Source organism: Pelophylax lessonae, assembly GCF_965119305.1.
Source record: "Pelophylax lessonae genome assembly, chromosome: 7".
NCBI lineage: Eukaryota > Metazoa > Chordata > Amphibia > Anura > Ranidae > Pelophylax > Pelophylax lessonae.
Genome location: NC_138774.1, coordinates 35,764,108 through 35,781,700, shown reverse-complemented (window position 1 = coordinate 35,781,700; position 17,593 = coordinate 35,764,108). Strand labels below are relative to the sequence as shown.

General features: G+C 44.3%; 1 protein-coding gene across 12 annotated transcripts in view; it reads right to left on the bottom strand.

The window, feature by feature from the left end:
• Positions 1-17,593, bottom strand: part of SYNGAP1 (synaptic Ras GTPase activating protein 1) — a 643,453-nt gene that overhangs the window by 468,235 nt on the left and 157,625 nt on the right. For 8 of the 12 annotated variants that reach the window (XM_082263688.1, XM_082263695.1, XM_082263697.1 and 5 more), the window contains exons 3-4: positions 9,533-9,565; positions 7,983-8,088 (exon numbers count right to left, since the gene is read on the bottom strand). In XM_082263688.1, coding sequence (XP_082119814.1) covers positions 7,983-8,088; positions 9,533-9,565 — 139 coding nt within the window. The remainder of the gene's footprint in view (positions 1-7,982; positions 8,089-9,532; positions 9,566-17,593) is intronic. The other 4 variants (XM_082263694.1, XM_082263698.1, XM_082263699.1 and 1 more) reach the window with 1 other exon arrangement.

Sequence of the window (17,593 nt, the reverse complement as noted above, 5' to 3'; positions counted from 1 at the left end):
CAGAACTAGTGTCCCTATTAGAGGATTTCCCCTCTATTCCTCTTCTGGTGTCAACTCAAAATGTGGGATTTTCTTTTACTTTCCAAGATAACAGTAAACAGAACACATTTAGAAGATGAATCTCCCTAATGGGGTCACAGACAGCAATAAAAATCTGGTATAGACAAAGCTATAGCAACACTGCTCCAGGCCGGCTTGCCCCTCAGACCCCAATCCACACAGCAGGTATGGGTACGGTTTGCCTCGGATAGAAACATAGAAAAGTGACGGTAAAAAAAGATCGAGTAGTATATCGATTTTGCCAATTTTATTTTGTTTTAGTACAGATCTATGTTTGTCCCAAGCATGTTTGAAGCTATTTACTATAGCAATTCTAATGCAAGCGGATAACCGCACACCAAAGTAGTGGAAAATCAGATACTTTATTCAATCTAGTAGAGTTAAAAACATCATGGCAAACATCCAAGGGACAGGCTGGTTAATGGATTTCACACACAAAAGGCTTATACTCATAACCTAGGCTACTTGCATTTGAATAGCAATAAAAACCCTACAAGAGTTCTAATCCCTCTCCACTCTATCCAAAACTAAGGTAAGTAGTGAGAGCCTTTATTGCATGCAATTAAATGAGTAAAGGGGAGGGTACCATCATCCTGATGTAACAATGAGAAAAAAAACAGAGACCACCCCCAACAGTCACCAGAAAAAAAGAAAAGGGAAAAATGGACTCGGATCTCGGTACTCAAGGACTACATGAAAAAATAGTTTTAAATATACTTATTGATACAGCATCTAAAAATTATTTATATCCAGATACAATAGTAAAAATGGCATTCATCTCATGTACACAGAAAATGGATTTGAACATAAAAAACATAAATGGCACTTGATAATGTCATACACGGTACACAAACCGGAGTGTGATATACATTAATCCTGGTGATGTAACTAATGTCCTCTACATGTTGCCCAAACAATACCGCTTCTTTAAGAGGAATACTTTCAGAATACCATCAGCGAGGACCAGCATCTGCAAAAGGCCAAGGTGGAAACGCTACCACAATTCCTCCTCGATGGGCACCCTCCCAGAAGGCGGGCACCCCCGAAGAAGGCAGGTGCAACAGGAGCACCAACAGAAAAACATAAACCCAGTGGGACGATGAAAAAACGGCCAGGGGGTACATGGACCGATTTTGACTTGCCGTAAAATCCATTTCTCTGATGTTCATTGACGGACACAGCTCCTGATCTTCTTAACCATCGGGTTATACTGCCCCTTACAGGAGTAGGAAACTAGGCAGAAAAAAAGCCTGGCTACGCCTATGGGCAGTCCCAGGGGGTATACTCCCTCACTCTGCTATAGGTACTCAGTTTTGTTACAAGCAGTGTCAGCAGAATTACAACTCCACAGAGGGGTGGGTGCTGTGTCTGTCAATGAACATCAGAGAAATGGATTTTACGGTAAGTAGAAAATCCCATTTTCTCTTTCGTTCATTGACGGACACAGCTCCTGATCTTCTTAACCATTGGGACGTCTCAAAGCAGTGTTAGAACAGCGAAAAAGAAACCCCCAAGGCTAACTATAGCCAACCAGGTTAACAGGAGCTCAACCAAAACAATTGGAGCTCACCTGAAAAAAAAACAATACACCCTTAAAGAGGACCAGATCCTCTGAACAGCAGCCTGCAAAACCTTGCGGCCAAAGGAAGCATCCGCAGATGCCAAAACATCCACTTTATAGAACTTTGTGAAAGTGTGCACCGACGATCAGGTGGCTGCCTTGCAAACCTGCGTCACTGGTGCCTGATGACGGAAGGCCCAGGAGGCACTGAGCGCCCGAGTAGAGTGCGCCTTGACAGGGAAAGGAGGAACCTGACACTTGAAGGAATAGGCCTGAATCGCCGTCTGTCTGATCCATGTGGAAATGGTCGCAGAGGAAGCAGACAACCCCTTCTAAGGCCCATCCGTAAGCACAAATAGCGAGTCTGATTTCCTAAAAGACTCCATAGCTGCCAGGTACACCCTAATCGCCTGGAACACATCCAAGGCATGCAAAGCAATTTCCTTTGGATGTTTTGGCCTGTGACGCAGGGAAGGCAACACAAGGTCTTCATTCAAATGAAAATCAGAGACAACCTTTGGAAGGAACGACAGACAGGACGAAGAACCACCTTATCTCTGTGAACCACCAAGTAAGGTGAATGACAGGATAACGTCGCCAATTCTGACACTCTGCGTGCAGAGGTGATAGCCACCAAAAAGGCCACCTTCTGGGACAGCGTAAGCAGGGGTATCTCCTGAAGATTTTCAAAAGGAGACTTGAGGTCCTAAGGCTGTAACCGAGACCGCACTGAAGGGGCTGAGTGCCTAACTCCCTGAAGAAAGGTACGCACCAGGGAGTATGTGACCAAAGCCCCTTGAATGAAGACCGCTAAGGCCGACACTTGACCCTTGATAGTGCTCAAGGCCAGTCTCTGCTCAACCCCTGTTGAAGGAAGGTCAAGATCCGAGCCACTGAGAAAAAGCAGGGATGAACCCCAAGAGACTCACACCACGCAATGTATGACTTCCACGTGCAATAGTGGATCTTCCTAGAAGTAGATTTCCTAGTTTTTAACAGCGTAGGAATCACTGACTCAGACAAACCTGTATCCATCAGCACCTGGCGTTCAACAGCCAAGCCGTCAAAACCAGCGACTGTAAAGCAGGATGGAAGATTGGCCCTTGGGACAGCAGATCCTCCCTGGGAGGAAGCTTCCAAGGAATGTCTTTGACCAGCCGCACCGGCGTACCAAGCCTGGTGAGGCCAGCCCGGAGCCACTAAGATGACCAGAATCCCTTCTGCCTCGATCCTGCGTAGAAGTCTTGGCAGAAGCTGGAGAGGAGGGAAGGCGTAAATCAGACTATACTGACCCCATGGCGCCACAAACAAGACTGTGGCGTCCGCCAGAGGATCCTGTGACTGAGCTACAAACATCTACACCTTTCTGTTGAGCCGAGACACCAACAGATCACCTTGGGGATGTCCCACCAAAGACACAACTGATGAAACACCTCCGGATGAAGGACCTCTCCCCTTGGTCCAACGCCTGCCAGTTTTCCACCCCGGGAATGTGTACGATGGAGAAGGCTGGAATGAACCATTCTGCCCACCTTAGAATGCCGGCTACCTCCAGAGACGCTAGGGCACTTCTTATGCCCCTCTGGTGATTGACATTAGCTATGGTCGTGGCATTGTCCGATTGAATGCGCATTGGACATCCCTGAAGACGATCCATCCAATGGTCCAGGAACAGTCTAATCTCTCGAAGTCCAGAGCCCCTCAGAAATTTTGCTGAGGACACCTCCCCAAGCAGACAGGCTGGCATCCATTGTGACCACTGTCCAATACAAGGGGAGGAAGGATTTGCCCAGCCGAATCGCCGGAGAATGAAGATGCCATATCAGGGATTCCCTCATTACCCGGCTCAGTCGGATCTGATTGTTCAGAGACTGGAAAGTCTTGTCCCATTTGGCCAGAACCTCCCTTGCAGGGACCTCATATGAAACTGTGCAAACGGAAACCACCTCGAAGATAGACACCATCAGGCCCAGCAACCGCATGCAAGTCCGGAGGGATGACCATCTGCTGGACAGCAGAAGACAAATTGCAGCCTGCAATTTCTGGAGTTTGTCTAGAGCAGTGGTTATCAACTCCGGTCCTCGGGACCCACCAACAGGCCAGGTTTGCAAGATAACCAAATTACATCACAGGTGATCTCATTTGCTGCTCAGTGATTGCAGTATTCTAGTCTGCATCTCCCCAAGGTAATACTTAAAATCCGGCCTGTTAGTGGGTCCCGAGGACAGGAGTTGAGAACCACTGGTCTAGAGGAAAGTGCACTCTGGCTAAGGCCGAGTCCAAAGTCAGACTCAGATAAACCAGCTTTGTGGACGGAACCAGAGCAGATTTCCGAAAATCCAGAATCCAGTCGAACTCCCTCAGAGTTCATATAGTGATTTGCAAGTTTTCCACCAGAGCAGTAGGAGACTCCGCTCGCAGAAGGAGGTCGGCCAAGTAGCCCAGTACCGCAATCCCACGTTAGCGTAACAATGCCAGCATCGGGGCTAACACTTTTGTGAAGACCCGAGGAGCAGAGGCGAGACCAAAGGGTAACGCCACAAACTGATAATGCTCCTCTCCCACAGCCAAGCGGAGGAAGCTCTGGTGACTGGCACATATTGGAATGTGAAGGTAAGCATCCTCGATGTCGATAGAGGCAAGAAAATCCCCCTAATGCAGGGATGCCCCCACCGTGGGAATGAATTATATTCTAAACTTCTTTGCCTGTACAAAGCAGTTCAGTGCCTTCAGGTCCAGGATTGGACGCACCTTGCCTCCCTTCCTAGGGACTATAAACAGGTTTGAGTATAAACCCTGAAAACATTCGGAAGTCAGAACTGGGAAAATCACCCCTTGAAGTAACAGGTCTTGTACCGCCCCAAACAGACCCTGTAAGCGGTCCAGGGACAGGCGCAATTTGGAAGGAAAGAACCTTGCCGGGAGGCAAGAGCGAAACTCAATCTTGAAGCCAGACCCAATATGGGTGAGGGCGCACCTTCATGCTAAAGGAGCGTTGTCCACAGGTCTGGAGAAGCCCACTCTTGGCTTGTCAAATCAGGTTCGTTTGGATCCTCCAGAGGAGGCCCTGAAAGGCTCAAGCCCTTGTCAGTTGACCTTAAAGAGAGAAAAAACTTTTTATGAACCAAGAAGGAGGGCCTATGTCTACAAGGGGGGTCTTTGCCCTTAGTAGCCTGCGGAAGAAAGATACTCCCTGTGAGACCTTTAATGATGTCATCCAGAGTAGCTCAAAACAGGCAATCTCCTTGAAAGGGGAGAGCAGTCAAGGTCTTTTTCAAAGTCTGGTCCGCAGACCAGCATTTGAGCCAAAATACACGCCGAAGGACTGTTCCCGAAACAGAGAGCCGAGCCACTAAGGGAGCCGCATCTAAAGAGGCATCGCAGATAAACTGCAGCCCCTTGACCCGCTGGTGTGCCAGCTCAGCAAAGGCAGGGAGGAGCGGTTCTCCTTCCAGGTCAAGGCATAAAAGCTTAGCCCACTCAGTCAGAGTTTGCGACACCAGGGCAATGGTGAATACTGGTCTTAGTGCCGAACTAGCCTGAGTATACATATTGCGGGCCACAGCCTCTGCCTTCCTATCCAGAGGAAGATATAAACAGTGCCTATATAAGGAAGACCCAAGGACTGGGATAAAGGTCCTAAAGAAAGTCAAGTGCAGGCTATGCTCCTGGCAGATGGCTGCAGCAGCCTATTCCTCTGGAAGAAGCAGAATTGTCCACGAAACACGTAGAGGACATTAGTTATATCACGAGAATTAATGTATATCACACCCTGTTTATTGTACCGTGCAGAGAGTTACATAATCAAGTGTGTCGATAAGATGTATGCAATTTTTACTATCGTATCTGTATATAAATAATTTTTAGATGATGTATCAATAAAATATATACACTATATTGTCAAAAGTATTGGGACGCCTGCCTTTACACACACATGAACTTTAATGGCATCCCAGTCTTAGTCAGTAGGGTTCAATATTGAGTTGGCCCACACTTTGCAGCTATAACAGCTTCAACTCTTCTGGGAAGGCTGTCCACAGGGTTTAGGAGTGTGTTTATTGGAATGTTTCACCATCCTTCCAGAAGTGTGTTTGTGAGGTCCAGCACTAAAGGTGGATGAGAAGGCCTGGCTCCTAGTCTCCGCTCCATATAATCACAAAGGGGTTATATTGGGTTGAGGACAGGACTATGTGTGGGCCAGTCAAGTTCTTCTATCCCAAACTTGCCCATCCATGTCTTTATAGACCTTGCTTTGTGCACTGATGCGCAGTCATGTTGGAACAGGAAGGGGCCATCCCTAAACTGTTCCCACAAAGTTGGGAGCAGGATATTGTCCAAAATGTCTTGGAATGTTGACACTTTAAGAGTTCCCTTTACTGGAACTAAGGGGCCAAGCACAACCCCTGAAAAAACAACCCCACATCATAATCCCCCATCCACCAAATTATTTGGACCAGTGCACAAAGCAAGGTTCATAAACACATGGATGAGCGAGTTTGGGGTGGAGGAACTTGACTGGACTGCACAGAGTCCTGACCTCAACCCAATAGAACACCTTTGGTGTAAATTAGAGCAGAGACTGAGAGCCAGGCATTTTTTGCCAACATCAGTGCCTGACCTCACAAATGTGCTTCTGGAAGAATGGCCAAACATTCCCATAGACACTCCTAAACCTTGTGGGCAGCCTTCCCAGAAGAGTTAAAGCTGTTATAGTTGCAAAGAGTGGGCCACCTCAATATTGAACTCTACGGACTAATATGCTTCAATAAAACGTTTTGGAAAAAAAAAGAAAAATACCGGGATGCCATTGAAGTTCATGTGCGTGTAAAGGCAGGTGTCCCAATACTTCTGACAAAATAAATTATATATATATATATATATATATATATATATATATATATATATATATATATATAAATAAATAAATATATATAAATATATAGACATACATACTATATCCAATGGCTGCCACCGCACACGAATCAGGGATTAAAAAATGGGCCCGGGTGCACAGCAGAGACTGCAGCGCATATAAACCAAAAAAGAGAGTGGAACTCATGGGTCTTGAAAGACGAATGCACAAAGATGGTTTGATTGATGTTTCGACGAGACACAAGCTGAGGAAGACGAGCTTGTGCCTCGTCGAAAAGTTGATTAAACCATCTTTGTGCGTTCCTCTTTCAAGACCCGTGAGTGCCGCTCTCTTTTTTGGTTTTATATATATATATATATATATATATATATATATACACACACACACACACACACACACACACACACATATACCCATCTATCCACATAGAAACATGCAGCAGTGAGAGTAAGGTTGGACCAACTCAATATTGAACCCTATGCACTAAGACTGGGATGCCATTAAAGTTTATGTGCGTGTAAAGGCAAGTATCTCAATACTTTTGGTAATATAGTGTATGTATTTTAAATTATTTTTTAATGTAGTCCTTGGGTACCAAGATGGTCCATTTTTCCATTTTTTTTTTTTGACTATTTGGGGGTGGCCTCCATTTGTTTCTCACTATCCAATAAAAAAAAAAATTGCCTTTCGAAGCTTTTTTTGCCTATTGCGATATTCGAAGTAAGTCTTTCCGCCACTGGTCATGACAGCATAGATCAACAGTCAGTGTTGTACCCTTTTTCCAGTTCCATCAAAAGTGTGTAATTTTAAATTGGACTTGTTGGGTGGTCAAAGGTAATAAATCAAACAGCAATCTCAAATTGTGGCCAACTTGCGATTCGATCATGCATTTCATTTAATTCCCAATTACCCTCATTCTCAATCCAATACTTTTACGATGTAAATGACCCCTGAGAATAACTTATGCCTTGTCTCCACTGAGCGCTATGGTTCGGTACAGTTCAGTATGGTTCGGAAAGGTACATCTTGATCAGGCTTGCGTTTCCACTGCCAACGGTACCCTTACATGATAGGCGTGCTGTAGCCGGAAAGTAGTGATTGACGTCACTTGATAGGGGTGGTGATAGGCGACGATTCTCTGTCAACCAATCAACATTCTGCAGAGTGTAGCTCCACCCTGTTGGTACGGTATGATTGTGATTGGTACGCCAACGAAAGGGTCCCAAAAAAGTGGTACGGTACATTTTGGAATTAGGGTTCACAACTTTTGACAATGGAAACGGCAAAAATTGCGTACGGTACTGAACCGTACCGCTTAGTGGAAACGAGGCATCAAATTCCTATTTACAATGAGCCATGTACTGTATATGGCCAAGTTCCAGCCTTCTATGTTGCAGGGTCATTGTACTGTTACATGTTGTTTCACTCCGAGTCACCGAGCCACAATTATAGCTTGTTACACACAACATATAAAAGATTATTTAGTACCGTGTTCGTCAGGATGCTTCCCCTCCACGGGGACGCTGACCGTGCGTCTTAGGAATTTGGTTCTGGATGAGTCGCTTCTTCTTTCGCGGACTAACAGCGGATGAACCTATGCAGAAAACAAAAAGACTCTATATAGTTACAGGCATCTGCTGTAAAACATTGATCCACAGTTATCAACATTTTTTTTTTTTGGGGACACTTTTCTGGTGAGTCTGTGAAACGTGCTTCATATTGTCTCAGATGACCAACATACCTTACATTCCCCAATAAAACTGAACGCCAAGCACAAAAAAAAAAATGGCAATGTAATGAAGTTAGATATTCTTGAAATGCAAAAATATAAATATGTCAATTATGTTGTTATATTGGCTTACTGAAATCTTCTGTGCAGCAAAAAATTATAAAGACAGACAGCTGAAAAATTAGGCTTTAGAGCAGGCATGTCCAACCTACGGCCTGGGGGCCGCATGCGGCCCGGAACCGCAGGCAATGCGGCCCACTGCCCCCTGACAATTTTTTTTTTTTGCTGGGGAGGAAGGAAGTCGAGTCAGAGGCACGGCCACAGCGGCTTCCAACTAACTGTAGGCAGAGGCTGCCTCGGAGGGGATCATCCACTAGTTGTGTTAAATTAGTGCTGGGGGAGTGCAGCAGTGCGGGAAGGGCGCGGCGGCATTTTAATACTTATATACAGGGCCGTCTTTGATATTGATTGGACCCTGGGCAAATATTTTCTTTGGCCCTCCAAAATCCACTTATTACCTATTTGCAGGCAGTGTGGGCTCAAGGGGCAGCTGCTTTGGACCCCCCAACAATGACTGGGCCCAGGGCAGCTGCCCCTTTTGCCCTGTGTTAAAGACAGCCCTGCTTATATACCTTAACTATAGTATAAATTTTATATGCGGCCCGAGAAAATTTCTTTACACTCAATGTGGCCCAGAGAAGCCAAAAGGTTGGACACCCATGCTTTAGAGCATTGTTGTCAGACAAATAATTGAATTTGGGTTATGCTACTTTTTGGTCAGAAAGCAGGCAAAAAAGCAGTTTACAATCTGGCTGTGCTATCTGGCAGGGATATCTGGATTATCAAAAATCTTACAAATTTGGAAACATTTTTACAAATCAGGTAGCAAAGTTCACAAAGCGTGTTTATTACCATTCATTTAAAAAAATAAAATAAAATAAACCATTTAAAAATATTTTTCTCAGTCTTTACATATATTTCAATCTTTAGGCAGCCATGACTTGCCATAACTGCCAAAAAAATAATTTTCTTGCAAACATTGCAACAAATGGGAACTTCCCAAAATGTTCATCCTCCTATTTGAGGTCAAACATTAGGCAGCCGGTTGCATACAATATGGCATCCCCGGCAATGTCCTTAGATTTACTGCACTGAGCATTTCAATTTTCCTGAGTTAAATATCTGATGCAATGTATGACGTGCAGTGTTTCCTATTAAAGCAATGGGACTAATCATGTGATTATAATCAATAACCTTTTACTTAGCACTCAATTTTAAATATTTTAGCAAAAACGCTGGAATGGCCTACCTCCATATCTACAGAAGAGTAGTAAGCAAGGATCTGTAATAAAGTTAGCAAAAAAAAAAGAAAGCTCTTACAATGTATATAGTTATTATAATGTGGATAACGTTTTCACAACAAAAATTAATTTATAATGCAATCATTTATTGCAAGGTGAATTTTAATATTTGTAATATACAACACTTAAGCTGGCCATACACTAGCCGAAAAATCGTTCGAACTCATTTTCAAAAAACGAAAAATCGGCGGTGAGAGCAGACGATCGTGCCATCATGTAATGACCGCATTTTGAATGATAAATCTTTCAATGGACGTTTTTCGTTCAGTTTGTCACATATGCCTAGTGCAAACAGTCCGGCTGAGAAACACATTAACCTTTCAATTTATCGCTCGTTTGGCAGAATTTTCCAAACTGTTCCTTCGATTTTTCGGCTCTGAAAAGTTAAAAACTATTTTCTATTTTTTCCAATTAAAGCGGAGTTCCGGCCACAAAATCGACAAAGTCGATTTTGGGCCATCCGCTTGCTTCTAGTCACCTGAAAAAGAAATGGATAGTTACGATTTTTTTTTTTTTAAATGTTATTGCAGAAAAATATACTCACCTTTCTTCCACTTCCTCCCTCTGCAGCCGCGGCCCGCGCCGTCACTTCCTCTTTGCATTGATTCCTGGGAGCTGAACGTCATCGCTCCCAGGAATCAATGCGCCTGCACCGGCCCCGCTCGTCACTTCTGGGGCGGCGCCTCATTCCCTGCTAAACAGCTTCTGGGCATGCCCAGAAGCTGTGGAGGGATGATGCGTGCGCACCGGAAGTGACGAGCGGGGCCGGTGCAGGCGCATTCTGGGAGAAGAGGACGCAGAAGAGGATGCGCTGGCTTCAGCTGCCCACATCCGAGATGGCAGCGCTGGAGAAGAAATTTTCAAGGTAAGTATTTCTTCTAAAAGGTAAGTGCGACCCGGGACAATACAGAGGGTATCCATTGTGGAATGTGCTAGCCCTGACTGTCCCGGGGGTATTTTCATTGAAATTTTTTTTTTGTGGCTGGAACTTCGCTTTAACTGGACAAAAAACGAACGAACAAACCAAATGACAGATTTTCGAACGATTTTTCGGCTAGTGTATGGCCAGCATTACACGGCCATTGATGGACAGACAAAGACTAGGACAGTACAGAATGATTGACCATAGACTGTGATGGTTGGTCAGAGTGACCTAGGCAATGACAGACAGACATGACCCCCCATTACATCAGAAACATTGATCAGCATCAGACACATTATCATACAGAATACAATAGAGGGTTTGAGTGAGTTGAGGTGCAGTTTTATATATCAGACCCCTAATGTAATTTCAGTTCATATTTTGGGTTATTATTGTAAGACTTTAAAGCGGATATTAACTCTCTCAATCAACATTGACTATTTTTAAACCCTATGCTGCTAGAATTAGTAATTAGATAGGAAGTAATATTAGATTTACTTGTTTTAAACTTTTTTTTACATCTCCTTAGTTACTTCCTGGTTTCTGGCCCAGACAAATGATGTCATTTATACAAGGAGTCTTTAGGAGGGGAGGAGGTTTTTCTCAGCTAAGCACAGCCTCCTGCCTTCACTCCTGAGCTAAGGGCAGATGGATTCCAGGAAATACATGTTACATGAATCATTTGCCCTTACTCAAGATGGCTGCAGGTAAAAATTGTAGGGGGTGTTTTTCAAAGTAATTTCTCAGCAAAATAAAGCATGGTTGGATGGGGATGTTTACTTTGAATATTAAAAATTAATTAAACTGCATTTCTGGTTTGTGGTGCTCAGATGCAGTGTTGTTCCACGTTTAATGTTTCAATTGCTTGCTACTGTACATTTAGATAACCAAATCTACTGTAGATACTGTAAGGATTGGTAAATGATATAAAAGGGAAACAACTTATAAAATATAAGAGATCTCCACTCTAAGGGTCCTTTCACACGGCCGCTCCGCTGCTTTCCGTGTGTCCGCAAATCATCCTATTTTTTTGCGGATGATTTGCGGACATCAATGTAAGTGAATGGCACTGCGGATGTCAGCGGAATACCATCCGCTGACATCCGATTTTCCTCCTTTCAGTTCTGTTCCGTTTTTTGGAACGGAACAGAACCCCATTTTTCTATCCGTGTAAAAAACGAAAAGGAAGGAAAATCGGATGTCAGCGGTGTCATCAGCTGACATCCGCAGTGCCATATACTTACATTAGGTCCGCATATCATCCGCAAACGGATGGATGATATGCGGGCACACGGAGCGGATGACAGAAATGTCATCCGCACCGTGGAAAAAAAAAAAAAAACCTGCAGCGGACCTTTCACACGGAGCGGCCGTGTGAAAGGAGCCTAATAAACAAAAAGCAGCCACCAATAAAAAATAAAAATTGAAATAAACATAAGGTGTTGACGTCAGAAAATATTACAACACCAGGCCGCGCTACATAGGAATAAAATATCATATAATAATAAAGGAACTTATTCAAACAATACTAGTCCCAATAAAATTAGTCCATCAATAAGTGAACAACATCGAACTTATAGAAGTGAATGTCCGTGAAGACCACCCTGTGAGGTATATCCAAATAGGACAAGTAAGTGTTCCGTCACCACACCATGTGTAGCCGCTCCCTATGGAAACGCACTCACCAGAGATTGGATGGTAACAAGGCACATAATTCCCACAGGATCCAGAGGATCTTTGCTGGATGAGGCTGATCTGGATCCTGTGGGAATTATGTGCCTTGTTACCATCCAATCTCTGGTGAGTGCGTTTCCATAGGGAGCGGCTACACACGGTGTGGTGACGGATCACTTGCTTGACCTAGTTGGATATACCTCACAGGGTGGTCTTCACGGACATTCACTTCTATAAGTTCGACGTTGTTCACTTATTGATGAACTAATTTTTTGGGACTCTTATTGTTTTAATAAGTACCTTTATTGTTATATGATATTTTATTCCTATGTAGCGCTACCTGGTGTTGTAATATTTGCTGACATCAACACCCTATGTTTAAGGATTGGTAAATGTTCTTTCTAGTGGTCATCTGTATATTGGGGAAATGTGCTGCCTAATATCCACTGAGATAACCTTTATCCTTTAAGAAGGGCAGCCCTAAATGAAAATTATATGAATACTATATTGTCAAAAGTATTGGGACACCTGCCTTTATACACACACATGAACTTTAATGACATCCCAGTCTTAGTGCGCGTGGTTCAATATTGAGTTGGCCCACCCTTTGCAGCTATAACAGCTTCAGCTCTTCTGGGAAGGCTGGGGATGGCCCCTTCCTGTTCCAACATGACCGAGCACCAGTGCACAAAGCAAGGTCCATAAAGACATGGATGGGCGAGTTTGGGATGGAGGAGCTTAACTGGCCTGCATACAGCCCTGACCTCATCCCCATAGAACACTTTTGGGAGCACATCTGATGAGACTGATGTCTTCTCCAAAATCAGTGCCTGACCTCACAAATGCACTTCTGGAAGAATGGTCAAACATTCCCATAGACACTCCTAAACCTTGTGGACAGCCTTCCCAGAAGAGTTAAAGCTGCTATATCTGCAAAGGGTGGGCCAACTCAATATTGAACCTTACTGACTAAGACTGGAATGCCATTTATATTTCATGTGTGTGTAAAGGCAGGTGTCCCAATACTTTTGACAATATAGTATCTATATATATATATATATATATATATATATATAGAGAGAGAGACACACACTTCTACCCATCTATCCACATAGAAACATGCAGCAGTGAGAACGGACAAAACTCTGAACTTCAATAAAATATCAATTACAGAAATCCAACAAATGGTGCATTGCCACAACATACATTTTTTTGAAAAGCAGGGTGTGTAAAATGGTGAAGTACTACATGATCACACTTCACAGACATACTCCAAGAACTGTTTCCAAATGCAATGTGTGCAGTCTTCCACTGGATCATTCACAGATCAGAATTTTGCATAAATCTGCTCATACACAGTGTGTAGAACGTTCCATCACGTGCAGAGTCCTATCACCCTCCTCCAGCATGACTAGAAAGCCCTCTGACTACACCCTCTATATGTCTGCCCTCCCTGGAACTGTCCCTATGTGCCCTGTGGTTCAGCCTGGCAAAAAAGAGGTTAATGCCGCTGGCTTTTTTCTTTGCCTCTGATTGGTGAAACAGATCGAGACTTTTCGGCTGATGGGTTAATTACAATAATTATCCTGTACAAGTAAAAGCAGTGGCTGTGAATACAGAGACGTACTGCTTCATTCTAGATCTCCTTTTTGCCATTTTACTCCCTCACCCATTCTTTTCTTTCCCTACTCTCTTTATCTCCCACTCTTTTCCTTTTCTACTCTCTCCCTCACCCACTCTTTTCCCTCTGCGCTCTCTACTCACCCACTCTATTCCTTCTTTTCCCTCGCCCTCACCCATTTTATTTCTGATTTATCCTTTCCCTCATCCATTTTATTCCTTCTTTATCATCTCCCTGTCTTTGCTCTTTATCTCCCCAACTAAATCCCTTCCTTACTCTCTTCATTATCCCTTTCCTTTCCTTTCTTACACTCTTCCTCACTCTATTCCTTCTCTGCTCTTTCCCTCACCCACTCTTTTCTGTCCTTGCTCGCTACTCACCCACTCTTTTCCTTCTTTATCCTCTCACTCACCCACTTTATTCCTTATTTATCCTCTCCCTCACCCATTCTTCTCCTTCTTTGCTCTTTATCTTAGCAACTCTGTTCCTTGCTTATTCTCTTGCTTATCACCCATTCATTTCCTTTTCTTTCACTCTTCCTCACTCTATTCCTTCCCAACTCTCTCCCTCGCCCACCTTATTCTGTTCATACTTGCCCACTTTCATCCACTATTTCTTTCCTACTCTCTTCTTCACCCATTCTATTCCATTCTTACTCTCTCCTCACCCACTTTATTCCTTCTCTACTCTCTCCCTCACCCACCTTATTCTGTTCATACTCGCCCACTTTCATCCACTATTTCTTTCCTACTCTCTTCTTCACCCATTCTATTTCATCCTTACTCTCTCCTCGCCCATTATATTCCCTCTCTACTCTCTCCCTCACCCACCTTATTCTGTTCATACTCGCCCACTTTCATCCACTATTTCTTTCCTACTCTCTTCTTCACCCATTCTATTTCATCCTTACTCTCTCCTCGCCCATTATATTCCCTCTCTACTCTCTCCCTCACCCACCTTATTCTGTTCATACTCGCTCACTTTCATCCACTATTTCTTTCCTACTCTCTTCTTCACCCATTCTATTCCATACTCTCTCCTCACCCACTATATTCCTTCTCTACACTCTCCCTCACCCACCTTATTCTGTTCATACTCGCCCACTTTCATCCACTATTTCTTTCCTACTCTCTTCTTCACCCATTCTATTTCATCCTTACTCTCTCCTCGCCCATTATATTCCCTCTCTACTCTCTCCCTCACCCACCTTATTCTGTTCATACTCGCCCACTTTCATCCACTATTTCTTTCCTACTCTCTTCTTCACCCATTCTATTTCATCCTTACTCTCTCCTCGCCCATTATATTCCCTCTCTACTCTCTCCCTCACCCACCTTATTCTGTTCATACTCGCCCACTTTCATCCACTATTTCTTTCCTACTCTCTTCTTCACCCATTCTATTCCATTCTTACTCTCTCCTCACCCACTTTATTCCTTCTCTACTCTCTCCCTCACCCACCTTATTCTGTTCATACTCGCCCACTTTCATCCACTATTTCTTTCCTACTCTCTTCTTCACCCATTCTATTTCATCCTTACTCTCTCCTCGCCCATTATATTCCCTCTCTACTCTCTCCCTCACCCACCTTATTCTGTTCATACTCGCCCACTTTCATCCACTATTTCTTTCCTACTCTCTTCTTCACCCATTCTATTTCATCCTTACTCTCTCCTCGCCCATTATATTCCCTCTCTACTCTCTCCCTCACCCACCTTATTCTGTTCATACTCGCCCACTTTCATCCACTATTTCTTTCCCACTCTCTTCTTCACCCATTCTATTCCATCCTTACTCTCACCTCACCCACCTTATTCTGTTCATACTCGCCCACTTTCATCCACTATTTCTTTCCTACTCTCTTCCATCCTTACTCTCTCCTCGCCCATTATATTCCCGCTCTACTCTCTCCCTCACCCACCTTATTCTGTTCATACTCGCTCACTTTCATCCACTATTTCTTTCCTACTCTCTTCTTCACCCATTCTATTCCATCCTTACTCTCTCCTCGCCCACTACATTCCTTCTCTACTCTCTCTCCCTCACCCACCTTATTCTGTTCATACTCGCCCACTTTCATCCACTATTTCTTTCCTACTCTCTTCTTCACCCATTCACCCATTTCCAATAAAATTCTGTCCACCAACAGCAGTCAGAATACAATAACCCAGCAGGGGGTATTCATCCATCCATGCTGTTAGGCTCTTAGTCGCCCACACTATTACTTCTACTACTCGCTCCCTCCTTACTCTTTTCCTCTCCACCACTTTATTTCTTCCCTCCTCTCGTCTCACCTGCTCTATTCCTTTCTTTCTCTCTTCCTAACCTACACTATTCATTCCTTACTATCTTATAACCCACTCTAATTCTTTCTTACCCTCTGCCCCACCCTATTCCCTCTTTACCTTCTCCCTTTAGCCCACTGTATTGCTTCCCTATCCTCTTCTTTCCTTACAGTCTTAGTCATCCACTCTATTTATTCCTAATTTTCTTTCCCACTGACTCTATTCCTCCTTTACTTCTTTCCTCACCCTCTCTATCCCTCGATTACTCTCTCCGTCACCCTCTCTTACTCTCTCCCTCCCCCACTCTATTCCTCTCTTACTCTCTCCCTCACCCACTCTATTCCTCTCTTACTCTCTCTCCCTCACCCACTCTATTCCTCTCTTACTCTCTCCCTCACCTACTCTATTCCTCTATTTCTCCCTCACCCGCTCTATTCCTCTCTTACTCTCTCTCCCTCACCCACTCTATTCCCCTCTTACTTTCTCCCTCTCCCACTCTCTCCCTCACCCACTCTATTACTCTCATCATCTCCCTCACCCTCTCTATTCCTCTCTTACTCTCTCCCTCACCCACTCTATTCCTTTATTTCTCCCTCACCCACTCTATTCCTCTCGTACTCTCTCCCTCACCCACTCTATTCCTCTCGTACTCTCTCCCTCATCCACTCTATTCCCCTCTTACTTTCTCCCTCTCCCACTCTCTCCCTCACCCACGCTTTTACTCTATTACTCTCATCATCTCCCTCACGCTCTCTATTCCTCTCTTACTCTCTCCCTCACCCACTCTATACCTCTCATACTCTTTCCCTCACCCACTCTATTCCTCTCATAATCTCTCCCTCACCCACTCTCTTACTCTCATACTCTCCCCATCCACTCTATTACTCTCATAATCTCCCTCACCCACTCTAATCCTCTCTCCCTCACCCACTCTATTCCTTTCTTACTCTCTCCTTCACCCACTCTATTCCTCTCTTACTCTCTCCCTCACCCACTCTATTCCTCTATTTCTCCCTCACCCACTCTATTCCTCTCTTACTGTCTCCCTCACCCACTCTATTCCCCTCTTACTTTCTCTTTCTGCCACTCACTCCCTCACCCACTTTATTACTCTCATCATCTCCCTCACCCTCTCTATTCCTCTCTTACTCTCTCCCTCGCCCTCTCTTATTCCTCTCTTACTCTCTCCCTCCCTTTTACTCTATTCCTCTCTTACTCTCTCCCTCACACACTCTATTCCTCTCTCACTCTCTCCCTCACCCACACTATTCCTCTCTCACTTTCTCCCTCACCCACTCTATTCCTCTATTTCTCCCTCACCCACTCTATTCCCCTCTTACTTTCTCCCTCTCCCACTCTCTCCCTCACCCACGCTATTACTCTATTACTCTCATCATCTCCCTCACCCTCTCTATTCCTCTCTTACTCTCTCCCTCACCCACTCTATACCTCTCATACTCTTTCCCTCACCCACGCTATTCCTCTCATAATCTCTCCCTCACCCACT